Source organism: Trifolium pratense, linkage group LG7, assembly GCF_020283565.1.
Source record: "Trifolium pratense cultivar HEN17-A07 linkage group LG7, ARS_RC_1.1, whole genome shotgun sequence".
NCBI lineage: Eukaryota > Viridiplantae > Streptophyta > Magnoliopsida > Fabales > Fabaceae > Trifolium > Trifolium pratense.
Window position 1 is genome coordinate 6,582,891 of NC_060065.1, and position 27,304 is coordinate 6,610,194.

The 27,304-nt window shown below is 31.6% G+C and overlaps 3 protein-coding genes across 3 annotated transcripts; 2 read left to right on the forward strand and 1 right to left on the reverse strand.

Moving 5' to 3' along the window:
* Positions 1-4,268: 4,268 nt before the first annotated feature.
* Positions 4,269-10,476, reverse strand: LOC123899036 (DNA cross-link repair protein SNM1). Its single transcript, XM_045950091.1, has 10 exons — positions 9,902-10,476; positions 9,200-9,352; positions 8,391-8,798; positions 8,124-8,187; positions 7,144-7,361; positions 6,931-7,044; positions 6,274-6,379; positions 5,818-6,029; positions 5,395-5,498; positions 4,269-5,116 (listed from the first exon to the last, which is right to left on the reverse strand). Exons 1-10 carry the CDS (start codon positions 10,382-10,384, stop codon positions 4,969-4,971), a joined length of 2,010 nt encoding a protein of 669 aa, XP_045806047.1. The 5' UTR covers positions 10,385-10,476; the 3' UTR covers positions 4,269-4,968.
* A 2,969-nt stretch (positions 10,477-13,445) lies between these two features.
* LOC123893560 lies at positions 13,446-17,521 on the forward strand. Its single transcript, XM_045943295.1, has 7 exons — positions 13,446-13,904; positions 15,890-16,057; positions 16,150-16,260; positions 16,351-16,432; positions 16,516-16,611; positions 16,723-16,859; positions 17,260-17,521. Exons 2-6 carry the CDS (start codon positions 16,002-16,004, stop codon positions 16,840-16,842), a joined length of 465 nt encoding a protein of 154 aa, XP_045799251.1. The 5' UTR covers positions 13,446-13,904; positions 15,890-16,001; the 3' UTR covers positions 16,843-16,859; positions 17,260-17,521.
* Positions 17,522-20,956: 3,435 nt separating this feature from the next.
* On the forward strand, positions 20,957-27,074 carry LOC123897995 (3beta-hydroxysteroid-dehydrogenase/decarboxylase). The gene is made up of 12 exons (XM_045948837.1): positions 20,957-21,493; positions 21,588-21,677; positions 21,769-21,902; positions 22,178-22,348; positions 22,638-22,763; positions 23,162-23,241; positions 24,541-24,739; positions 25,037-25,148; positions 25,709-25,883; positions 26,291-26,447; positions 26,558-26,624; positions 26,755-27,074. The coding sequence occupies exons 1-12, from the start codon at positions 21,262-21,264 to the stop codon at positions 26,898-26,900; spliced, it is 1,689 nt and encodes a 562-aa protein (XP_045804793.1). The 5' UTR covers positions 20,957-21,261; the 3' UTR covers positions 26,901-27,074.
* Positions 27,075-27,304: the final 230 nt, after the last annotated feature.

The window sequence follows — 27,304 nt, forward strand, 5'->3', positions numbered from 1 at the left end:
TTGGAATTTCAATTTCGTCAAATTTGGAGTTACGATGCGTTCGGTAGACGATGTTGAATTTGAAGGTCAAAAGCAGATTTATGCAGAATTAGTAATGGGATAGGTCTTCACTAAATCTATAAATACTCTCCCTCTGTAATTCCAAGTTTAGTGGAGCCTAATTCTATGGAAAGCTAACTCGATTACGGTCATTTCGGGACCATTTTGGTGAGTTATTGATCAAAATTGAGTTATGTGCGAAACTTTGAAGTTGAGTCTGAGAAGCAGATTTGGGGGGGGGGGGGGGGGGGGAATAAAAAATAAATATAAAATAGGGGTGTAAAATTCCGAATTTTAAAATAGGGGGCTAAAATTCTGGATTTTAAAATAGGGGGTAAAATTCCGATTTATTCAAAATATGAGGGGTAAAACTGCATTTAAACCATTAATATATTAAGAAAAACATAGATCTTGTAAAAATCACCAAAAAACTTAGGTCTTTGTATTAAATACATGAATATAAATATAGTCTCGTAAAAATTATTAAAAAAATAGGCAATCTTATTAATGTGTAAGTGAAAATATAGGTCTCACAACAATCATCAAAATAATTAGGTCACCGTATTAAATATGAGTATAACCCGTAAAATTGTAAAAAAAATAAATAGACAACTTAATTTTTTATTTTGTTACAAACAACTTAATTAACATATAAATAAAAGTAAAAGTTCAGTAGGAAAAAAAAAAGTTTCCATATTAATATATGAGTATAAAATGATTCAAAAAAGTAAAAAAATATATGAGTATAAATATAGGTCCCACAGATGTTATAAAAGAACGTGCAAACTAATTAATATGAGTAAAACACATAGGTCCCGCATAAATCACACAAAAGATTAGGTTCTCGTATAAATATATGAGTATAAGTATAGGTTTCACAAAAAATAGTAAAAAACTAAAAACTTCATTAATAAGAGTAAAAACATAGGCCCCAAAAATGACACAAAAGATTAGATCATTGTATTAATATATGAGTATAAATATATGTCATGTGTAGAAATTATGAAAGAATGTGCAACCTTATTAATATATTAATAAAAAACAGGTCTCGTAAAAGTCAACAAAATAATTAGGTCCATGTATTAATATATGATCTAGTATAGTCCGTAAAATTATAAAATAAGATAAAAACAATTTTATCAATATATGATTAAAAATATAAGTCTCGTAAAAATCACAAAAAAATAAAAGTTTTTCATATTAATATATGGGTATAAATTTAGGTCCTACATAAATTCTTTAAGATCAGGAAACCTTATTAATAAGAGGAAACACATATGTCCCGCAAATTAATTTACACAAAATATTTTTTTTTGAAAACTTGGTATCCGGTCTTAGGACCGACTAATCCAAGGGGACCAATCCCACCGCCCACTTGCGGGGGCCCCATTTAAAGCCAGAGTTTTTTTTTGCTCTGTATGGACTTAGCCCACCGAAATTGGCACCAGTGGGAATCGAACCTGAGACCTTGAGAGGAGCATACTCCAAGGGCCCAAGCCAACACCACTCGACCAACCACAAGTGGGTTTATTTACACAAAATAATATGTCCCCGTATAAATATATGAATATAACTCGTAAAATTATAAAAAAATAAACAACTTTATTACTATAGAAGTAAAATTATGGATTTAATTTATGTACACTGTTAGTGTAAATTAAGTTATTTTACACATGACGTGTCACATTCATTAAATGATGTGGCAAGACATCATTGGATGCATGTTTAAAAAAAACTTTACACTGACACTGCACACAAATTAAACTCTAAAAATATAAGGCCCGTAGATATAACCCGTAAAATTATTTAAAAAAATAGTAGATTTTCGTATTAAAATATAAATATAAATATAGATTTTACAGAAGGTATCAATGGTCAATCTACTAATGTGTATAATGGAAGTAATCACTTCAGGAAAAATATTAAAATATTAAAATATTGAAATTATTTACTAACTTTCAAATATGACACAAAATATCCATGAAAATGATGATGTGTCAAATTATTAAGTATGAGTAAAATGATATTTTTATATGTATCTTTTGTTATATAGATAGATGTAGTTAAATGATATTGTTGTATTTTATAATTAGGTCCATGTATTAATATATGATCTAGTATAGCCCGTAAAATTATAAAATAAGATAAAAACAATTTTATTAATATATGATTAAAAATATAAGTCTCGTAGAAATAAAAAAAAAAGTTTTTCATATTAATATATGAGTATAAATTTAGGTCCTACATAAATTATTTAAGATCAGGAAACCTTATTAATAAGAGGAAACACATATGTCCCGCAAATTAATTTACACAAACAATTATGTCCCCGTATAAATATATGAATATAACTCGTAAAATTATAATAAAAATAAACAACTTTTTTACTATAGGAGTAAAATTATGGATTTAATCTATGTACACTGTTAGTGTAAATTAAGTTATTTTACACATGACGTGTCACATTCATTAAATGATGTGGCAAGACATAATTGGATGCATGTTTAAAAAAAACTTTACACTGACAGTGCACACAAATTAAACTCTAAAAATATAAGGTCCGTAGATATAACCCGTAAAATTATTTTAAAAAAATAGTAGATTTTCGTATTAATATATAAATATAAATATAGATTTTACAGAAGGTATCAATGGTGAATCTACTAATGTGTATAATGGAAGTAATCACTTGAGGAAAAATATTAAAATATTAAAATATTGAAATTATTTATTAACTTTTAAATATGACACAAAATATCCATGAAAATGATGATGTGTCAAATTATTAAGTATGAGTAAAATGATATTTTTATATGTATCTTCTTTTCTTATATAGAAAGATGTAGTTAAATGATATTGTTGTATTTTTGTTAAGAGATATATTAAATGTGTCATTATATTCATTTGTCGGTCATAATTATTAATTTTACGCGGATTGCTATATGTTTTTTTATTTTATTTTTTTTGTAAGGTAAAGAAACGTTTTAAATTGAGTAATTAAAACAAAATTAATACCTTCTATATTAATTCGCCTATATAGTAGATTGTATATGATATATTGATGCCCATATTGATTATATGTAGGTTCCAAAAATATAACAAATTAATTCATATGGCTTAGTGGTAAAAATAATAAGAAGTGTAACTAAAAGGTTGAGGGTTCGAATCCTGCTGAGAAATTTTTTCGCATTTTTCTACTAACTTTTTTTAATAAAGACACAAAATAACCCTGAATTGATTATGTGTCAAAAAATTAAAAAGGGGCAAAATGGGAATTTCATACGTACTTTTTTTTCTTATATAGTAGACATATCTACTTTTTTATAATTTTTATGCGGACTTATACTTCTACTCATGCGTAGATACGCGTGTTTACTTTTTTTATAATTTTTACACGAATTATATTTTTACTCATATATTAATACGGATGTTTACTAATATTTGCCAATAAAAAAGTGAGTTATTGGTGGTTTTGTTTGAGTTAATTATTATTAGTTGTCTATAAATACAAGATCTCATTTACTAAAATACAAACAAAAAAACTGGTTATAGTCTTCTAAAACGTGTTAAAAATTAATTATATTGCTAGTTTTCAAGTTTGTTCTGAATGAAAAAATTGATTTAAGAATTGAGTTGGGCGGCTAACTCACCCTTACAAAACCGGTTTGTAAGGTGAGGGTTGCTTCTTGCTTATAAATACTTAGTCAGGCCATCTCGCAAGCGATGTGAAATTTCCTTAACACACCCCCTCACGCCAAACTTCAAAATAGAAGCAAAACGTCAAAATATATTTAAATAAAGACTAGGGAAAAAAAGTATAGGAAGTATTCGCAAAATAAAGATGCTGCCCATTAGCATTTTCCTTATTAAAACAATTATTTAAAAACTGACTTTGAAAGTAAAAAAAGGAAGAAAAAAATAAATTATACGAATACTTGTGTAACAACAAATAATATTACACAATATACATCACACAAAAATATTTTTCTAAGCAGACTCGTTTAGTTGTTTTCCCTTTTCACATTCACTGTACTAGTAACCTTGAATACCCAAAGTTTTTAAGAGGTTAGAAACTGTAAGCAATATTTTAAGGGCGATATATTTTGTTGAACTGCTTGAAACATAGAAATGTTGCAGTAATTGCATGGCAGAGCCAGTGGCCTACGGTATATGAACTATGATGTTCAAGCATGCATAACGTGTTATGGAATTAATTCCTTAAAAAACCATTGGCAACTGAATAAAATCAGTACATTATAGGCATTATACATAATACAGGCAGCAAGTAATTGTTATGTACTGTAGTATACAAGCAGCAAATTTAAAGTGCAGGAGCATCGTTACATTTAAGAATATTATTACAGGCTATAAAGGTTGTTTAAGGAGCTAAGCATAATTTTCTGCAACCAAATGTTAGTGGTCTCAAACAATAACGACTCTGGTGAATCCCGGTGAAACCAACACGTTGCAGTGCAGCAAGAACTTTCACAAGCTCCACCCTGGTATAATTTAGGATTAAAAAGAGAAGGGGATGTAAAACTTTCCAACTTATCCTGTCGTAAACAGCAATTACTTCAGATTTTATTTTACAGTTGAGCAAAATGTGGACACTTCCGCATGAAAATAAGCAAGATGATATGATATCCTCTGCTAAAATATATACTTTCTCCCTTTCACATGTTTACCTCTGAAAATTGATTGGAATAACTGCTGCTCATATTGCACAAGCATTACAACAAAGACCCTAGTATGAATTTTGATCAATCAACTTCCTGATTCTCAAATATGCTGAAACAAAAGTAAGCAGTTTCTCTTTTTCCTTAGAAAATGTGTCCTTAAATGTAAAAGGTATGATAAAATTGTTAGATCTTTATTTAATGTTCATCACAGATGCCACAAGGGTAGACTGAACCCCCTTTGGTGCACAAATCAAGTTGACATGAGAGAAGAAATCATTGCGTCGGCAGATTCAGGTCCATCATTATTCACACTCGGTATAATATTATTGGGAGATAAAAAATTTACAAACTCTTTAAGTTCTGTAAAGCTGCAATGCTCACTGTAAGGAACTTCATACCTGATAAAATAGTTAAACAAACTTAAGGAAAGCGAGCAAACTATTTTTCTGGCTACCTTTGTGCATGTATTAACTAGTTCAGTGAATATGAATCAAAATGCAACAATGAGGTTGGGGCTTGGAATAACAAGCTCTATTGGACCAGAAGTAGAGAGAGAAAGGAGGAATGCTTTGAAGGATGCAATCATGCAATGCAGGCATATGATTCAAGATTTCAACCGTAAGCATATAATAATAAAACTAAAAATATATGGTAATAGAGGAAATTAAAACATCACCTTATAACAGTACCCTGCTGCCACCTTCTTCCGGGAGACTTCTTCTTACCTTTGCCAAATGTCCAACCAGTAGGAGAGAAAGCAACTATAAGACTGAACCGACTCTGAATAAAGAAAATGCATCCGATGATTAGAAATGTAAAATTAAAAGTTAAAAAAACATGTAATGCAATATTAAGATCCAATTTGAAATCTGAAAAACTGCTTAGCAGATAGATCAGGTAGCAGCAGTGGATCCTTTATCAGCCACCAAGGTATTTGGTCATGAAATAATTATCGGACAAAAGATCAGATTGTAATAGGAAAGAATATTAGTATCTGTAGATATATGAATTGTACAAGTGTACTTCTAGATACATTCCTTGTCAACATTGAAAGTTAGCTTATAATGGTTAAGATTAAGAAACATGCAGCAGCACTAACCGCATATTGACTTGATATGTGCTTCAATCTTTTGAAGCTTGCAAGTGTCCACATAGGGGCAACATGAATGTTGCTTTCATGCTCATTGGAAGTAAACCACTGCATATCCTCCTCCGTAAATTCCAAACATTTTAAAAGGCGTAACTTTGCTGCAGTCACATAAACCTTTTTGCGAAGTGAACGAGCAACCTCCAAGAATAGCCTTTCTTTTCCTATAGAAACAAAAGAATAACAAGGGTTTTTTTTTTCTCATTAGTTTCCTGATAGGTGGACAATATTGCCACAGACACAGCTGCCCATTTGATTCAAAAAAAAAAAAACACAGCTGCCCAAATCTTCTATACTTAATATATGAAATTACATATTTGAAACAAATATTAAAGGGCTAAGAAAATCATTGTAAAGTACGAGCTACAAATCAGAAATATCCAAAAAGAGAGATAACTTGAACTCTACCAATTGTATAGCTGCCAATAAGAAAAAGAGTCTGGGGATTAAAAGCTTCTGCTTGAATGGCATCAATAACAAATTGTATTACAGCCTCTTGTTTTGGAAAGTCGTACTGCAATGAAACATATTCCAAATATTCATTACCCACTTCAATATATTTTGGTATCTAAAGTATATGTTTTTTGAATTTGTCACTCTTTAAAAAAAATGTGTAATACATGTACTTAATAAAATGTAATTTTAGTCCTTGTTAAACATATTTATATTTAAAAGGTGCATCTTATTAAAAGAAGTAAACAAATGCATAAAAAATTCATCACGGTTATAATTAAACTTATATCTCCTATCTCCATCATAGTTATAAAGTTCATGGAAAATAGCTGGAACTGTAAGAGAATTGCAACCACAATGCCACGCTCCCAGAAAATGGTTGGAACTGTAAAGAGAATCCAAGGCCTCTAAAAAATCATTGATTCAAAAAAAGGAAGTGCCGAAGCATACATAAAATTAATTAATTAAGTAGCCAGTGTATATCCTGACTAGCTAATTAATTAATTAAGTCAGCGAACATGCATAAAATTAAGGAAGTGCCGAAGCAAACACTTAATACAGTCGTGTCATTTGATTTGAAAGAGATCGTCCATTCTTGAAATATGAACTCACCTGTGGGTTACAGTATGTGGTATCAAGAATTAAAGTGTCAATAGGACATATTCGCATGAAAGGGTCGTTTGCCATTTCTTCACTATAACGAAAATCACCTGTGTGAAGTACAGCCTAAATAAACAAAAAATAGCTGGTCAGTTCTAACGCAACAATGGGTAGCTAGCCAACAATAATTAAGCTCATTAAGAAGTCAATCCTAGCCATACATACCTTACCATTCGGAGGTTCAAAGAGTATCATTATGGAACCTGGACAATGGTTGGCATCCAAGCAAGTCACACCAATACCAGCTATTTCAACTTTTTGGTTTAGATGCAAAATGTGTAATTTATCATATGGAATTCCCATGTTCATATTTACAAGTCTAGCTGTAACAGAGGAGCAATAGATCTTTCCATGATTGAATGACTTGGTGAGACCTTGATAATCTGCATTCACAAATTAGAGCCAACAGCCAAAGCACAAATTGAAACTCTGATTATAATAATCCACTCATAAGGAGCTAAACACCCAGAAATCTTTTAATTTTATTTATTGGTAGTTTTAACTTTAGAGTCTTCAATGAGATTTATAATGTATTTTTATGGTAGGGGAACAAGCACCAAAACAGCCAAAGGTGGTTTAGAAAAGGACAATCCACACTTTTATATGACATTTACACTTCCATGTGCCGAATGCACAGCACCGCCCCCCACTCCTTCGACTTCGTCTCTTGCACAGCACACATATTATTACACCACTAGTACAATTTCTAGAGTAAATAGTAATTGTATATTGTATACAGTACATATGGACAAAGTTAAGTACAGAGGAAACATACCAAATCCTTAAATTTATCAAGCAAACTCATTTGATGAGACATGTGTCAAATTTATTTAGAGCTAACAGTATGTGTGTGCCTATTAAATACTAAATCGATAAGATCTTAATTCTTACAAGCCAAAAAACTTAAATTCAAACCTGTAATTAAGTTAAATGAAAATAAAGATTGAAACAGATAAAATTGAAAATAAAGATTGAAACTGTTATTAAGTTAAATGAAAATAAAGATTGAAAATGAAAATTAAATGAAAATTAAGATTGAAACTGTAATTAATTTAAATTTTTAACTGTAATTCAAATATCAAGATTAACCAAATTGAAACAATTCATAAAGATTGAAAATTTAACATATGCAGAAATAGACTTACGGTCCATGTGGAAGTGTGTGAGAAACCAGTGCGAACAATCTCCTCTTAGGTATTTGAAAGCATCCTGCATCAAAAAAAGAAAGGACAAAATCGGTGATGCAATACATGTAGAGTAAAAAAAATGGATTTTTCTTTTTCTAGAGTCTAGACCATATCAAAAAGGATTTCTTCTAGCTATAAAATATCTGCAGTGTCTTAAAAGAATGCATCAGGGGAGAATACACAACATATAAACAAGTATAATATAGATTATAGAATGCTACTTACAACTCGGAAAGGTGTTCCTTGTATGGCACACCATTTAGGAACATCACGAATCTTTGCACTTGTGGATATATCTTTTGCTTTGCGCTTTCGATCAGAAACCGAGTCACTATTTTTTGTTTCATGTTGTTCTGCAGAAGGGCCAGAAGCTTTCTTCTCTTTGGTAACAAATCCCGGAAAATATTCAGTAATTAATTTGTTTGCTGCTGGTTTAACATTTTCGTTGGCTTTCCTTTCAGATTTGTCATGTTGTGATTTGCCTTTCTGGTTTCTACTCTTTCTAGGGTCTACCCCAGCATCCCCAATTTTCACGTTTGAACTTGAAGAGGCACATCCTCTTCTGAGTTCTGACAGGGCATGCACAATCTTTTTTCTGGGACCAAGTGCAGTTATGCCCATGTTTAAGAGATCCTATAGATACAGATGTAAAGGAGGGGGGAAACTCCATTAACATATATCTTAAACCTTTAGCAACAAAGCAGCACAAAAGGACAGGCTTTTCATATAAACAGCAATATATTTGTGCTTTATGCCACCCATAATTTTTAGATACAAAAACTCAAACCAAACACATTTTTAGATTTCTAATAACATAAAAATGTCAGTGAGTACTATTCTTCAGAATGTTACTCTAGGTCTAATTGCAAAATCATTACTTGGCCCAACCCAAGTAGGTTGATTATGGTAGATTGATCTTTAACAAGTAGTGGAAAAGCCTGAAAAGCTAATTTTTCAAATTTTGCTTTAAAATGGAAGATTAACTTATATGGTATAAGATATGCCAATATGGTAATGAACATAAATAAACTCACCTCTTCAGTCAGCCATTGCAAAGTGTCCCAATCAACTTCTTCCCTAGCGAAAACTTCTTCATATTTAGCTAAACCGAGATCGTGTAGCCAATCAACAACAGGAGAGACGTTAGCCGCAGATTGAGCTCCCACATCATCACCAGGAAGAGCAACCTACACAAGATAATAAGCATTTTACAGTGTTAGCTTATAAGGAATAACTTAGGGCCTTTTTGGATTGGCTAATTTGAGCTTATTTACCGGCATAGGAAAACTTATGAAAACAACTTATAACAATCTTCATAAGCATTTTTCCAAATTATTTTCATAAGTTCTCCAATTTTAGCTTATCAAAGCAGCTTATAGCATACATATACAAAAACAATTAAACTTTATTTTATCTTTTGCTATAGAAATAGCTTACCTAAACTTATACATAAGCACTTACTATAAAAAGTGCTATATATAAGCTACAAATAAGTTGTTTATTATACCCTATCATTTGCAGCCAAATCACGCAACCCTATCATTATATTTTGAATGATAAACTAAAAATAAAAACTACCAATTGTAAATCTTTTCTTTCTTCTTAGTTAAAAGCCTATCAAGCTTGAACACTAAAAGTTGAACAAAACACTAAATTGATGCATGCACAATTTAACCGCATAGTTATTATCATTGATAAAGAAACTATAAAAGAAGGGATTCGAGTGAGTATCTTACATCTTCTCCAGCTTTATCAAGACAATCATTGGTATGAAGATGACGTTGTTCCTCCGTTAAATTAGAAATATCAACACCACAGAGAGGACAATCAACGGAACCATCAAAATTCACCTTCGAACCGGACTCTCCATAATCGAAAACATTCGCTCTCGATGCAACCAACCTAGACTCTAATGAATTATGAAAATAAGCGCGTTTGTTAATCTTCTTCAGTTGAGAAGCAGAAGAAGAACAAACGGTTTGAGCGGTGGAATCAGGATCTAAGGTGGAAGGAACGAAATCTAAACTAGAATTATCATCCAAAGGGGGAATGTTTTCTTTGCCAGGAAACGCAGTCGTTTTGGTTTTGGGTTTCTTGGAAGGTCGTTGAGTATTGGTGGTATTGGAGTCTGAAAGAGGTTGAAGAGATGGTGTTTGAGTGAGAGGAAGTTCGTAATCGTCTTCGTTGTCGCTGAACTGGGATTGATCCAAATTCGCCATGATTGGTTGAGGTTGGTTCTTCTTCTCTGAGATCTTGAAGAAGATGATAATAATGATATAAAAATAATGCCTTTTTTTCGAATGAAAAAAAATGGTGGGAAGATGAAATTTTGTTTGTGTTTTGAATTTCCCTCTATTAATGTACCGAAAATATTTCCCTCTATTTATTAATTTTCTTTTTCAAAAACAAAATAATCATTCATTTTATTTTATTTTTAATAAAAAACAGAAGAGGTTATAGCACAACGAAAAAGAAAAGACAACGAGAAGTGTTCATGATGACAAAACGTTTTCATGTTTTTAATTTTTTTACATCAAATATTTTAAAAGTATTAAACAATAAAATAGTTAATTAATAATAATTTAAAAAAACAGTAAAATTAAGCAAAAAAAGTAACATGAGTGTGATTATTTGTGTTTTTGATTTCTTAGGGTGTCATGATTTGGAAGCAGTGTTTGCTTTTCTGACTTTTTTGAGTAATTTACTGATTTTTAATTATATAATAATGTAAAGAGCTTTATTTTAGTTATTATTATATAATGTTAAGAGGTTTATTTTTTTGTTTTTTAATTATCATTAATTATTTTATTATTTTAATACTTTTAAAATATTTTATTTAAAAAAAATTAATGACATGAAAATGTTTTGTCAACATGGAAACTGTCATGGCATTAATGAGTTGACACATCAGCAAAAATCTTACCAAAATGGGTTGGGGGACTAAAATTCAAAAAAATCTAAAATATGGGATTAAAACTTCAGGTTTTTCAAAATAGGGGAATCAAAAAGTTGGCTTTTAAAATAAGAGGATCAAAAGTTCAGATTTTTCAAAATCGATGATCAAAAAGTTGGCTTTTAAAATAGGGGATCAAAAATACATTAAAGTCTTATAAATAATATGTCGTTGAAGGTTAACGAAATTACAAATATGCCAAATTAAGATAGAAATGTTTCTATTAAACTTATTTTTAATATATAGTATCTTGTAAATTGATCAATGTTTTTTAATTAAAGTGAATATATTGTTTCATAAAATTATATTGAATTTGTGAAAAATACAAGAAATTGAGATTTTAATTGTGTTTCAACTTTTAAAATGTTTTTCCTTTAAGGGTGTGTTTTGCGGTGAGAAGAAAGTGAGAAGAAAAAAAATAGGTGAGAGAGAGTGTGAAAAGAGAGAAATAGAGTTGATTTGATATATTGATTGGTATAAGAGAAAGAAGAGAGAAAAATGTAGTTATTTTATAAAAGGACCAATATGCCCTTAATTTTTTTAACAACATTCAATTTTATAAATTTCACTTCCATTTAAAATAATTTACTTTCTTATTTTTCGTAAGGCAATTTATCCGGTAAAAGCAAGGATCTCTTCCAAATTCAAGTTTCGTCTGGTCTTAAAAAAAAAAAAAAAATCTGATGGAGTTGGAATGTTGGATTCATTGTTTGTAGTCTTCTTGTGTTACATTTTTAGCTCAACCAAACCTTTTTTTTTTGCTTCCCGTTCTCTCTATATTTTTTTGGGGGTTTTATAATTGGTAATTAAGCTTTGCAAAGATCTCACTTGTGGATTGTGGTACAATTTGTCTTGTTGTCATGTTTCAGTGCACAAGTATATAGATATAGAGAAGACAAGGACAAAAATGAAATCACAAAAAACAACACTTTCTCTCTAGTTTCTGTGCACATTTGAGAAGACTCTGATAGTGGTGTGTCCCATGGGTTATTCCTTTTCTCTTTGATATTTCTTCAATAAACCAAAACAGATGAGATTCCCTATTTCTCCTATATCTATTTCTCGCTTGTTTCTCTAATCTGCAAATCATCCCAACTAAACACAACGTAAATTTTCTACTTCTTAGTTGACATTTGCTTTAACGTGTATTCTTTGTTTTTGAAAATTTATTTTAGTGAAATGAGAGACAAAAAACAAAAAAGTTGAAAAAAACGATATGCAGAAAAATTTATGGTGGTTCATTATCAACTCGATGTCTACAAACACCAATTACTTTTCCACAAAGATTTTTCACTGCATCAAACAATATTAGGGATCTCCAATGCAAGTATCTTATTGAGTTCTTAAGGCTAAGCAACCATGCCTTATTTTTTTTTACCATTGGAGTTTGATGACATGGCATTGGAAGTTGCTTAGAAATAGGGGATGGAACTTCATATTGCAACTCTTAACTTGGGTGGCTTAACAATAAAAATCATTATTTTAAGAGTCAGGATCCGTTGACACCAACTAGTTTGACACCAAATGTTACACCTCTCGATAACGTTTTAACCGATATAAATTTTATAAAATCCACCGTTGGATTGAAAGTTTACATCATATAGATCATTTGTGTAAAATTTCAAATAAATCCAAAATCATTTGATATGTTATTGAGATACATCAAAATTAACGGTTTTTGTATTTTTTTAAATGCCGTTAATCTTTATGTGTCTCAATAGCATATCAAATGATTTTGGATTTGTCTGAAATTTTACACAAATGATCTATATGATGTAAACTTTCAATCCAACGGTGGATTTTATAAAATTTATATCGGTTAAAACGTTATTGAGAGGTGTAACATTTGGTGTCAAACTAGTTGGTGTCAACGGATCCATTTTAATAGGTATTAGTGGGTCCCATAGTTATTATTTTTATTGAAAAATTGGAGGATTGGAATTTATGTGTCAAACCAAAAACATTCACTACTACAAAAAGGAGTTTTAATAGCGCCCATTTAATAGCGCTTATTGAAAAAACGCTATTAAAACATAAACCGGAGCTCTTATTATAGCGGTTTTAGAAAAAGCGCTGTTAAAGCCTTGAACCAAAGTACACTATAATAGCGTTTTGTTAAAAACCGCTATTAAAGCCAAAAACGCGGAGCTTTTTAATAGCGCTTCTGAAAAAGTGCTATTAAAATTTATACCCTATAATAGCGCATTTTACGTAACCGCTATAGTAGATGAAATTGATAAATATAAAACTGTCATGAGTGGGTCTCGAACCCTTGACCCATTGGTTGGTTAATCATATAATAAAAAAATATATATATTTGTAAAAAAAAAAAAACCCACGATCCCACAATTTCAGCAATCTCCTTCTTCCTTTCCAAAAACAAAAAACCCAGCAACTCAAGATGCTTCCCTATCAAATTTACGCGCTCACGATTTTGTTTTCCCGCACTAATTTCCCACTCTCCCAGCAATCTCAAACCCACGATCTTCAATCTCAAACATTGAAATCAAACCGTAAAAACAAAATCAATCTATTTCGACCTTCTTCAAACCATTCCCAAAAATTGAACTCAAACCCTAGAATCGAAATTGATCGTCTTCTAGCTTCAAACCCAAAGGAATCAAACTTAGATAGAAATCATTCCTTTGTAATCAAACTCAGAGCAATCAGAACTTCCCAAAGAAATCGAAGTTAGAGCCATCGTTATCCATTAATCTTTCCTCTTCTCACATCGTTCTCAAATCGAAGTTAGAGCCATCGTTCTCACATCGTCACTTCTGTTTCAGGTGCTCTTTTCTGCAACTTGATCTAAGATGTTGTTTTTGTTCTTTGATTTTTTTTTTTCAATTTTCTTTCTTCCCTCATAATCTTGTGACCGTGTTCATATGTGTTCATATATGCGCTTAGTAATTACAATATTTATATATGTGACCCAAAATTGTTTGTGTTCATATATGCGCTTAGTAATTTTCTTTCTTCCCTCATAATTTTCTTTTTTCAATTTTTTCAATATTTATAATTATAGTGTTCATATGTGTAGTTACAGTGTTCTGCAACTTAGTAATTACAATCTTTTAACATATAAGCAGTGATACATCTGATTGGTTAATAAGATACATCCTGATTGGAAATATACATCATTAAGTTCCTACAGTACTAAAAACTACTGATTGGAAATATACATTATTAGAAATATCAGTTTTTGAGCTCTTTGATATAAAGCACCCAATATCCTCTTGTATTTGCACTCCAATTGTAAAGTTCAACATAGAATAATGACCTTCATGCTCGGCCTTGTTGTTCTATTTATAGGCTTAGCTGCCTATTTTACACCGCCTGGTTGTGAAGCTCTTAATTTCTTACTCATTAAGGTCTTGACAATGTGAGAAAGAAGAATAGAATTCCCTTCCTTTTCATTACATGACCGACTCCTTTTGTCGATGAGATGCTAGCTTCTTTTCTTATGAAGTAAGGCTCTTTCTGGTTAGTGACACCAGCTGCTCTGTGTTATGTTAAACTTGGGCCACAAATTTTGTATAATTTGGATTATTAGTGAGTGACTTATGGCCCAATTAGTGAAGAAAGGTATTTGACCATTTGACAGCAACGACCATCAACTTTAGAGCCCAGTTTCACCTTAGATTTAAGTCAAATTTGCTGAAGCTTGTGAAACCCAAAATTGTAGAAATTTGTCTTAGCTTTCCAGGAGCGCAAAGATCATCAAAATCCGATATTCGTAGCTCCATATATGCGCTGCCGAAGTCAGAAAGGTCAAAATGATTAAAAATCCAAAAATTAATAATGTTTAGCAATTAAGCCCAAATTGAACCCATAAGTATAAAATGCATCTAAGACCTATAATTTAGACAAAAATAAAGATTATCAAACCAAATATGAGAGTTAATTAAAGTATAAAATCAACACTTATCATCGGCTCCAATTTTCCCTTATGTTTTATCTACTTTTTCTTAATTCAAATGTTGATTTTTTCTTCTTTGTAATTTACTAACACTTGGATTAAGAAAAATTGAGAAAGCATGAGTGAAAAATGGAGAGATCCAAATCCATGAAAATGTAAGAAAATCTTTGGACTAAGTAATGTAACTTACTCATAACTCAATTAAGTCACATTCTGGCTGAGGTACTTGAGTTTGTGTTGAATCCAAAGTTTCTAAGTTCAGTAGCTTACCAATGGATCCAGGAATAAGGATTAACTTTTGTATGACTCACGTTCAAGTACCTTAAATGGAAAAGGTTCCCCAAATTATTAGGAACAAAATTCAACATAGATTTCTCAAAATCAAGTACTTTCAAAAGCTTGAACTTGGCAAATGCTCGGCTAATGCAATGTTCATTTAGTTCTCTGTTGTCAAAAACAAAAAGAGCGCGCAGTCTTGAGTTATTAGAGCGTTTTTCAACAATGCAATTTCCTAGTTATTCTAACCGTGACCTGTTCATCATCTTCACGTATTAAATGGCAAAAGTTTAAATTTTTCATTTTTCTAATGATCACTTCGCGCAATAAATCATGAACTTGACAAGTTTTCACTTTCCCATCAAAACCAACTTTGGAAACTTGAGCCAAACTTCTATTTATCAATTGTGTCATCATGTTGATCATGACTGGTTAAGTGCCTCTGTTGTCATTGTGTATGCTAGGTACCGCTATTATCACCAATATTCTCTAATTTTACATACAAATTAATATTTATGTTATTATGTTTGGGAGGTAATATTATTAATATCTGAAATTGTTCTTTTTCATTCCAAGGTATCTTTATGACAAACTTATTGGTCCTCGTGGATTAAAATACAAGATATCATTTTTATCCCCACATGTATCATTTGATGATATTCAAGGAAAAGATATAGCAAGGGTATTGATGAAAACTAAGGTGTTGAAGGATGAAAAGATAATTCTTGCACCTTATAATGTTGGGTAAGATTTATATTTAAATTACATTTTTTAAGAGATGTGTGTGAATGCGTTAAATGTGAATTATCCATTGCAATATTCAAATTTGGGTGCAGGATTCATTGGGTTTTGTTTGTCATCAATCCCGATGCTGAGGTTATATATTTTTTGGATCCGCTCGGTGGAGAACCTTCAGATCATGGAAGTATAAAAACAAAGTTTGAAAAGTGAGTATCATTTCTTTTAATTCAACAGTTATATCAGTATGATAATTATTTGTAATAATTACTCATTTGAAGTTAATTTAATTTTGTCAGTGCAATTCAAATCTACCGTGTCTGGTGTGAAAATAAAATCTCCAAGTCAAAGAAAGATAAAATCAAATGGAATAAAATAAAGGTATTTTCTAATTATTGATAATTGTAAATAATAGTTATGCAGTGTAAATTAAAATTGATCTTTGCAAATGTGTTTTTTTACAGTGTCCTCGTCAAAGAAATACTATTGACTACGGATATTTTATCATGAGATTTATGAAAGAAGTTATCATGGAATATCCAAATAAGATTCCTGATAATGTACGTTATTTAAATTATTATTATTATTTCATATTTTTACATATAGCTAGGTATATACAATGTAGTGTAATTCAATTCTGACTCAATTTTGTGTTACTTTTATATTTGAAGTACTTTTCTCGCCATAGACATTCTACATACTCTAAAGAGAAGCTAGATGAGGTGAAGGAGGAGTGGGCTACCCATATGGTTGAAGATGTTATCAATGATGCAAAGAGGCTGCAAAAATAATAGTTGATCATTAATTGGTAAGTTGTATCCTATAAATATTTAATTATCCAAATATATTCTGATATGACTGTTGTGCTTGGTAGAAAATGTAGTTGGTATTCTTGAATTTACACATTCATTGTCAAATTTTAGAGTAATGGGGATAATCATAATGTCCCCAAGGTCATACTATTTTTTCTCTTAAGAAGATTATTTGTAAATGGGCTATTGAAACTAGGATGAATTATGAGCATGCTGCCTAAGCGCGTTAGTGACATGACGCGAGATCCTGAGTTGCAATACTTTAGCAATGTTTTGCTGCTATTTTGAGGTGTATGCTGAATTTGTGTGGTTTCTAAGAGAGAAAGACAAGTTGTATGCTGCCAAATGATGTATTATCAAGCAAATGCCTAATTTCTTGTACATCTATATATACAGGTAGTTTGAGGGCCTCCTTTTTCGATGAAGTGGGCGGTTCTCATCAAGTGACACGTCGCAGAAGAAAGTAGGGCTAGAGTTTGACTATCTTTTGTAGTGGTCTTTGTGTTTGTACTAAAATTTGTCATTGATTTTCTCATTAGAAGCTATGGCCACAGTTTGACAATATCTCTTTTGTAGTGGTCTTTTTGTTTGCACTATTCAATTCAGATTTGTCTTGTAGTCGGATTGGTTTTATTTATGAAATGAATGTATTACTAGAGTTTTTATTTTATTAGAGCTTGTGTGGTACAACACTATTTTTCAAAAAAAATTGATAATATATATTTTGGAAGTATATATATATATGGTACTATATGTATTTTAAAAGTTCAAGAGCAAGTTGTCCAACAAAAAAAAAATGCAATTTAATGTTTAAAAAAAAGGGTCAGGATTAGTAAAAAAAAAAAAAAAACAATACAGGACATACAATAGCGTTTTTTACACGGGCGCTATTAAATGTTAGGCCAGACAACGAATTACAATAGCGTTTTATAAATGCGGGCGCTATTATAAATCATATATAACATCGCTTTTGTAAACAAGCGCTATCAAAACCCGTCTCCGAAAGCGTCTTTGGTTGCGAGAAGGCAGATACAACATCGCTTTTTGAAAAAACCGATATTAAAAGTACATATTTGATAGCGTTTTTCAAACGCTATTATAGGCACCCAGACCTATAATAGCGGATTCAGTCATAGCGTTTTTAAGCGATGTTAAAAGTTAAAAAAAATGCTATTAAACACCTATTTTTGTAGTAGTGATTGTTTTACTTTTTAAAAACAATTTAAAGCTTTCCAACGAAAATTAATTTATATAATTTATTGTTATGTATTTTATTTTATTATGTATTTCTTATTGTTGCGTATTTTTCGTCACTTGCTAGTTATTGTCGCTATGTATTTCTCATCGTTTAAAATAAATTTATTATATTTTTATGTATTTATTATATATTTTTAATGTTTTTTAAACATTTATTGGATTTAACCATATATATTAATAAAATAATTGATATAAAAAATTTAAATCAAAATTAAATGAAAATAAAAAATATATATAAATTGGTGGGGTCAAATATGAGTTGCTTATTTTAATGCCATTGGAGTAAAATTGGTGAAAGTTGCTTATCAAATTCTTAAATCCTACATGGCAATTTGGGTCCACAAAAAGTAACTTAAGCCACCCATCTAAGTTCCCCCCATTGAACATGCCCTTAGAGTATACTCTATATTGTCTGTCTTTTTTAAAAATCAGTTTATTTGCCTTCTCAAACTATTAAGGCCACCACTTCCACTACTGAGCAACATTACAGTCAGAGTGACGATGATAACTTTGTAGTTTAAAGTTTACTCTTCTCACGAACAAAATTTTGAGTATTTAAGCTAAAGTATGATGTCACTACTCGGCAAATCATAACTTCTTATTAATTGATTAATTAATATGTATTTGAATATAAGCTTAAAAATGAATGGCATTATATGAAAAAGATTTAAAGATCATCGTGTTATGGTTTAAGGACGGGTGAAGAGCGCACTCAAAAAACTAGTTTGATAGGTGAGAGAGTCTCACTTAATTACCATGTAAGCATTTTAATCTACTCGACGTTGGACTCTCAACATTGTCACGTTTGCTTCACTTACCTACCAATATTTGATGTAGTATCTCAATCCATCATATCCCTTTATGTGGCCCAACTCTCGCCAAAAGTAACTATTGTTTGGACTTAAAGAAATGAGGAGAGTTGAACCCAATATATATATATATTCCAATGCCTATGGTCACTCGTTTTAGCACACGCGTTTCAACACATCCTCTAATAGAATGTCATGTCACTTTTTTCATTAAACATAGTAACTGGCAACCGAAACAGCTGTTGCAAAAATTGAAACGCTCAAATCTCTCTGTCTCTCTATCTCTCTCTCTCTCTCTCTCTCTCTCTCTCTCTCTCTCTCTCTCTCCTCTCTCTCAAACGATCATTAACTGCTCGCCATCATCACTCCTGCTGCGTTGATCGTCCTGATGCGCCAGTGAATCACAACCTCCCCTGACCATCCCTGATAACCCTTACACTCACCAAATGACTTGCTTTTGAAATCTGATTTTCATGATTATTGGTAAATAAATTGTGGTTTTAGATAGGACTCAGATCTGGTCTCTAATTGTTAAACTGGTGCTTGTTGTGGCTGTGAAGATGTTAGAGAGAATGGTGAAGAATATGGATTTTTTTACCAAAGAAAGTGTGTGAGAATTGTGGTGGACAATGAGAATAATGTTGAAAAGAAGTTCTGCAGATCCTAAGAAAGTAAGAAACTTTTTCCTTAGTATCAATTAATAATTCATAAAACCCAAACCTATCTTCTTTTCTTGTAAAGCTATTTTTGCGTTGGAGTTCATGGCAGACCTGCAACTGTGAGAGTGTTGGAGAAGATGGGCGACAAATGAATTCCAAATAAAAAAATTGTTAAAAAAACAAAATAGAAAGTGGTGTTGTCTTTGAACTTGTAAAATCGGTAAATACGTAAAAACTTAAAAATTGAGGGTGATGTGGCATTATGCTATAGGAGTGTGTTTAAGAGCGTGACATTAGCATTACTCTTCCAGTAAGTTAAAGAGTTTTATGGCTTAAGTACCACATTTAGTATTTTGATTTACTTAAAGCAAAACTCTTAATAGACCGTTTATTCCCTCAAAAAAACTTTTAGAGAGATTTAAATGATTTTTATTCCACTCACTTGTCTACAAACGTCTCACTTCTCCACTTGTCTATGTAGTCATTATAACTCGTAGTTCTTTGATGAAAAAAAACTACATTTGAAGCTAATGAGTGTCCTTTTATCGTTGCTTTTCAACTCAATCTGGTTTTCTGTACAAAAACTTACTTTCTTTGACAATTATATTGATTTCAATTTTTCATTTATTTTAGTCTTAGTTTGAGCATGATGAGTGCTCTCGATAAACTTTGCAATTGAATGACGTGTCAGCTTAACTTTTAGTTTGTATTTACCATGTCTTCGTGTTATATTAAGTTATATTGATCTCACGCTTATGACAAAAAAAAAAGAAGACAAACACAATAAACCAAATGAAACAAAAAAAGAAGTATTTTGTCGCCACTAATGTTTATGATCAATTTTTTATTTGAAATCACTCGTCTTGATCGTTTCTATTCCTTTTTATTTAAGTAAGTGATATTCACATATTACATGGTTTCGTTTAAGTTTTTTTCTTTGTGATTTATTCATGTCGTCAATGTTTAAAATTATTAGAAATTCTAACTACTATTGACAATATTATTTGAAAATTAAAAATACAATATTATCTTACTATTTATGGCTAAAACAATGACACGGTTGACATCACCTTAATACAACTAATTTCATTTGTTTATTATCGTAAATTTTTTATTTTTTTTTAAATGTGAAACTTCTACAATTAAATTCCTTAGTTTAAAAAAAAAAATTATAGAAAAAAAAAGTCTGGCCAAAGATTCTAGAAAAATGATTAGAATTAGATTAGCTTTTATTTTTTTGTTACAGATTAACTTTTCATTTTAAAGTTAAAAATATTTATTTATTTTTTTAAAAAAATTTTCCCTAAAAACCCTATGACAAACACTATTAAAATACTAAAATACCTTCTTAAATAAAACAAAATAGATTTTATTTTTAAAATCCAAAAGAAAGCTACTCCAAACAATTAAAACCCAGAAGAGATTTTTGTATTAAAAAAACCCAGAAGAGATCGTCCTCCTCCTCATTTCTGTAGATCGCTTTGCCGTCGCTATTCATCATCGCCACCGATCCGTCGCCGACCCATCATCATCACTATCTTCGCCACACCATAAAACTTGTTCCATTTTTTTTAAGGAGTAACCGGTTCCACACTCTCACTCTACTGTTCATTCATTCATTCCACTCTCCACTGTCCGTAACTAACAACTAAGCTTCGATACTGTGTTTAAGTATGGCGTCGGAGGAAGGCTGGTGTGTAGTCACCGGAGGTCGTGGTTTTGCTGCTCGTCATTTAGTTGAAATGCTAATCCGATTAAACACTTACTGTGTCCGCATCGCCGATTTAGGACCAACCATTGAACTTGAACCCTCCGAACAATTAGGGCTTCTTGGTCAAGCTTTACACTCCGGTCGCGCTCAATATGTCTCCGTCGATCTCCGCAACAAGGCTCAACTCTTAAAAGGTAACCACAAAAACCAAACCAAACCAAACCAATACATTGATTGATTGATTGATTAATTAATTAGCATTGTTAATTTTTTGTTATCTCTATGCAGCATTTGAAGGAGTTGAAGCTGTGTTTCATATGGCGGCTCCGAATTCGTCAATTAACAATTACCAGCTTCATTATTCTGTTAGTGTTGAAGGTAAAACTGTAAAACCTTGATATTCTGTTGTTTAGTGATTCATTTTGTTTCTTTGGATCTAACTTAGGTGTTTGTTTGTTTGTTGTTGAAGGAACGAAGAATGTTATTGATGCTTGTGTTGAGCTAAAAGTGAAGAGACTCATTTATACTAGTTCTCCTAGTGTTGTTTTTGATGGAGTTCATGGAATTAATAATGGAAATGAATCATTGCCGTATCCACCTTCGGTAACTACTTTACCAACTCTTCAATTCAACTTGGATTTGGATTAGGTGCAGTCACACACATCTCGCTTATTCGATCAAGATCAGATGGTTTAGGTTTTAAAGTGAATTTCGATTTTCTTTAAATTTAAAATTCCAATCTTGATTAGATGGCTGAGATACATGTGACTGCAGGGTTGTCACTGCGAATAATCCGGATCCATGATAATCTAGCAATTGGGATTGGAGTAGATTTGAAATGTTTGTTATGGTCTTGAACTGAATCCTACTGTTTCCAGCATAATGATCATTACTCAGCAACTAAAGCTGAGGGTGAGGCATTGGTTTTTAAGGCTAATGGGACTAGTGGACTGCTAACGTGTTGCATACGCCCGAGCAGCATTTTTGGACCCGGTGATAGACTGTTGGTGCCTTCATTGGTTGATGCTGCCAAGGCAGGGAAATCCAAGGTGGTAAATGTTTGATATCTTTTATTGCTTACTGAATAAAAAATTGAACACTTATGACAATTTCATCTTTATTAGGACAGATAAGACCTATACTATTGAATTTGAAATTAACCACAAGAAAAAATTGGACCGAGACTGATAAAGAATTGTTATTTTTCCTTAATGAAATTAAGAGGAGGGATATGGAAAATATGGTTAGGAACTGGGAAGCCAATATGCATTTCTAACTACTTATTAGCAGAAACTTTCTTAAACCTTTCATTGATGATTTATATTTTTCTCTTACCAGTTCATTATTGGTGATGGCAATAATGTATATGATTTCACATATGTGGAAAATGTGGCTCATGCCCATATATGTGCTGACCGAGCTCTTGCTTCAGAGGGAACCATTTCAGAAAAAGCTGCAGGACAGGTACCGTATTACTTTTTTTTAGTAATGTTCTATTTTTCTGTGTAAATGAAAGTTAAAAGACATATATACGAGAAGTCTTGATGATGTATTTGAAGATTTAAACAATGAAGCTCTTTGTTAAATCGTTGTTTGTTCGTCATAGGTTGCATTCTTTAAGAAGTAAATTATTTATAGAATGATGCTAATATGTTGCAGGGTAGAAACTATTTATTTGTGCAAATGAGGCATGAAAAACATACTTTTCAGCAAATACTTTCTAGTTAAACCTAGTTAGATTGAGACTGAGTTTTCCATTTTTTTTTCCACTAAGGAGGAGAAAAGCGATAGATCTGCATATTAAGTTTGGAAAACTTAGCAATTCCTGTAGTGCTTCTTGCTGATAAATATTTGTCTTGTAGGCATATTTCATCACAAATATGGAATCTATAAAGTTTTGGGAGTTCATGTCTCTAATTTTGGAAGGTCTTGGATATCAAAGGTGATTTCTTTTGTACTGTTTAATCATTAGATCTTTCTTGTTCTTATTACGTAATGCTTATTTTTAATATGTGATTCACCCTTGATGCAAAACAATGATCCAACTCTCGTGATTTTAGGCCCTGTTTAACATAAAGAAAACATTTTCTCTTTCATTTTCTAAGATGTGTTAATTTTATTTACAAACCAAAATGTAATAGACTCTTAAAGTGAACAATTGTGTGCATCTTTTGGAATACATTAGAAATGACAAAATAATTGCTTTTGTTATTTCCAGAAATGCATCATCCCTAGCCAGCATTACATCTCAATAGCAAGGAAAAATGAACTCATATTTTAAAAAATGAAAATAATGCAGAAAACTTGTAGTCAAATCCTAAGCAAAAATTGAAATTAAAATTAAATAATTTATCTGGAGGGAAGGGAAATTCTTAGATTAAAAAATAAAAAAACCTAAGTTAACTTAAAGTATGCAATTCATTCTGCATCACCACTGCCCTATTTGCAGTATAAAGAGACATGCTGGCATGTGACTATGCTAAGGCAAATACTTATACATTCTTTTATTCCGTAATAATATAATATGGAATGTACAAATTTAAGTCGGACTTTGACATTATTAGGATTAAGCTGGAGTCTTTGCTAAATCAGCATTGGGATTATGAATGTTTTGTCCTGGCTATTATTAATTTTTTTTTTTTTGTGCGTTTGGAAGAGCCTATTTATAGTTTATTTCAACTTATTTCAATAAGTTTAATATGAAAATAGTTTAACCACATCCACTCTTTGACTATAGAAATAGCTTATATGAAAAGTACTTATTTAATACGTGCTTAAGTTATTTATCCAAATATATCCTTATTTAGTAAGTGCTTGATCAAGTTTCTTAAACTAACACACACTTACCTGTTTCTTGATATGGTGTGTAGCTAGCTGTTTGTGTCCAGTATTTTGCATAAGTTGGACTGTTTGCTTAGTATAGGCGTATTGTCCATCTGTTTGTTTAATGGGGATGGACCTGTTTTTGATTGTATCACTTGGCATGCCTTGTGCTGTGCCCTATTAATGAATATTCTTAGCCTTTTCAAGAAAAAACACACACACTTAACTGTGATTTTTTATGCCGAAGAGAATATTGGCTGTCTATTATAATCAATTCTTTTGTAATTATATTTCTTGCTTTTATTTTTTAATGAAATAAGGAATACATTAATGATTTTTCTTCCAAATAAACAAATATGAGCATAATTATGGTGCTGTCAGCGTCTTTTCTTTGTTATCTGAGTTGTGTACCTTGCAGACCAAGCATAAAGATCCCTGTCTTTGTCATCATGCCAATTGCACATTTGGTGGAGTGGATATATAGGCTGCTTGGCCCATACGGGATGAAGGTGCCTCAGCTGACCCCTTCAAGAATAAGACTCACATCTTGCACCAGGTCTTTTGATTGCTCAAAAGCAAAGGACCGCCTTGACTATGCACCGATCATAACTCTACAGGTTCTGTGACATTTCAGTAAAGTATTTGTGCTCTTTTTTAACTCCAATATTCATGGCTCTGAACTGTGTTGAGATGCTCAAATTACTCACAAGTGGAGTTTCTAATTTCATGCATTAACCATGTGATTATATTGTTGTTCTTGCACTGTAAAAAAACAACAAGGTGGAGTTAAGATTTATCTAAATATATTGAAATCAAGTATGAGATGTGATTCTAAAATGGATGATGTTTCTGTGCAAAATTCTTGCATGGGATGTTCTTCACGTGTAATTAAGGGACTGTATTTTTTCTTGCAGGAGGGCATACGGAGGACAATTGAATCATATCCACATTTGAGGGCCGAAAATCAACTTAAGTTTGAAAGAGAAGGTCCCTCCAAAGCTTCTGTATATCTTGGAAGTGGAAGAGGTATTCATAATCGATTATACTCATCTAACTTCTTTGTTTGTGATATCTGGAATTGCCTTTTGCTATTTTTGATTTGGTTTTGTTGTTGTGAAGTAGAGTTAAACTTCTAAAAGCCATTTAAAAGTAGTCACAATTTACGTAATTGTAAAGACATATTCCAAGACAAATGCATTAGGTAAAAATTGCAAAGATAATGCAAGAAGTTATAGTTTAGGATCCCAATTTGTCCATGCCATATCCTTTCTATTCCATATATCTCATCTTGATATGAAGCAATGCATTTTAAAATTTTAATAAAGCATGTATATGGTTGACGTGCAAGCTCTAAGAAGGCTGAAGAATTTGAAACTCTCAAAGTTCAAATTCTGGTGCTGGTATTTATAGCTTAAGCCATTATCGTTCCTAGATTGTTCACTGGTGATCACTTTCTTGTGTAGTCAGCTTCATCGCCTTCTACTTGCTTGCTATACAAACACATAGGTGTATCTAGCTAATAGTGGGAGTTGTATTACAATTTCATTATTTTATCTAGTAGTTTTAATTGATCTACCATTTTGCAGTTGCTGACACGTTGCTTTGGAAGGATAAAAAACAAACTTTCACTACATTGTTAGTCTTGATAGCAATATATGTCAACTTCATCGCATCTGAGAATACCTTCATTACTGCTCTTACAAAGCTTCTATTGTACTCATCAATCGGTTTATTCATTCATGGCATTCTTCCTGCAAGAATGTAAGTACACTGTTTACCAATGAATTTACCAGATTGTCAATTAACATTTTATGTTGTCGCTAACTTGTCCAATGATGTATTACTAAATATAATTATTGTTGGAAAATATCTCCTATTTAAGGATAATATAATATAGTTAGTGTTGTGTATATGATGTTTTATTTGTGTTGCTGTTATTTAATTAGTTTATTATTTTTCATAGTTTCCTTTTCATGTAGTTTCCAATATTAAAGATAATATATACAATGTAAATATATAATTGATTGACCTAAGCAATGCCTTGTTCAAGAAATAATTTGTCCATCTCAAGAACTTCAATGATGAACCAGCTGTTCTGCTGTTGGACACATTGCACTTTCTAATGTGAATACAAATGCTAACTTTAGTTGCACTTTATGCTTGTTCAGATTGGGGTACACTGTTGAGAAAATGCCCACTTCATGGTTTCACTTATCAGAAGATATGTCAGATCAAATTGCTCTCTCTGTAGCCTCATCGTGGAATTTTGCTGTGAATGTTTTAAAATCCCTTGCAGAAGGGAATAACTGGGAGTTGTTCTTCGAGGTATACACACCGCATCAAAATTTTGAAAATAGTCAATCTTACATTACATATTCTGATAAGGAGATTGTAGGTTTGGATGTGCTGACACATCTCTCCCTTGTGATCAACAGGTTGTTTTCTCTTTGTTCGTTCTTAGCTTCTTGGGAGCCTTTTCACTTAAGAGCTTGTATACTATAGGTTCTCTCTCTCTCTCTCTCTCTCTCTCTCTCTCTCTCTCTCTCTCTCTCTCTCTCATGTTGTGTGGTTTATTTGAATTCCCAGTGCTTGGATGATAATGATACTAGTTAGTTTCTTGTCTTGTTTGCAGGACTTATCTTAGCATTTATAGCTTTCTACGTCTATGAAAAGAAGGAAGAAGACATTGACAGCTTATTTATTAAAACCCATACTTTTGGATGCAAATTGAAATCTGATCTCACCAAGAAGTTTCTTACTTCAAAGAAGATTGATTGACAGTTTTTTCTTCTTCTGGTCTGTAAGATTGATTTATAGCTTCTAGCCCTAAATTTTTCTTAGATGAGTGGGCTGATGCATCTTCATTTACTCCATGTTGGAGTTCTCTGTATCATTGTACAATTATTGTAATGTAATTTGATATTCAGTAAAGACTCTTTTTAGCGGTTGCATCAAAACTTGTCATATGGCCCGGTCATAAATAATCTATTATACCTTAATGTTCATTAATTGGAAATATGAACAAGACCAGTATTCACTCGCTCTTGCAGATTTACATCACTTTTAGCATATTTAAAGGCAGAGACTAGAGAATTGAAGAATCCATGAAAATGATGTAGTAGTGCCAGTTTGTTCAACATCATTTGATTGGAGAGATTGATACAGGGAGGAGGTTCAATTAA

Bases quoted from the DNA above. Each gene is read 5' to 3' on its own strand.
- LOC123897995 (XM_045948837.1), top strand. From the start codon at position 21,262: ATGGCGTCGGAGGAAGGCTGGTGTGTAGTCACCGGAGGTCGTGGTTTT. The intron at 21,678-21,768 runs GTAAAACTGTAA...TTGTTGTTGAAG, and splicing joins TTATTCTGTTAGTGTTGAAG to GAACGAAGAATGTTATTGAT. The intron at 24,740-25,036 runs GTTCTGTGACAT...TTTTTCTTGCAG, and splicing joins CACCGATCATAACTCTACAG to GAGGGCATACGGAGGACAAT.
- LOC123899036 (XM_045950091.1), bottom strand. From the start codon at position 10,384: ATGGCGAATTTGGATCAATCCCAGTTCAGCGACAACGAAGACGATTAC. The intron at 6,380-6,930 runs GTGAGTTCATAT...GTTTCATTGCAG, and splicing joins CCACATACTGTAACCCACAG to TACGACTTTCCAAAACAAGA. The intron at 5,117-5,394 runs GTGATGTTTTAA...CTATTTTATCAG, and splicing joins CAGCAGGGTACTGTTATAAG to GTATGAAGTTCCTTACAGTG.
- LOC123893560 (XM_045943295.1), top strand. From the start codon at position 16,002: ATGAAAACTAAGGTGTTGAAGGATGAAAAGATAATTCTTGCACCTTAT. The intron at 16,261-16,350 runs GTGAGTATCATT...TAATTTTGTCAG, and splicing joins ATAAAAACAAAGTTTGAAAA to TGCAATTCAAATCTACCGTG. The intron at 16,433-16,515 runs GTATTTTCTAAT...GTTTTTTTACAG, and splicing joins TCAAATGGAATAAAATAAAG to TGTCCTCGTCAAAGAAATAC.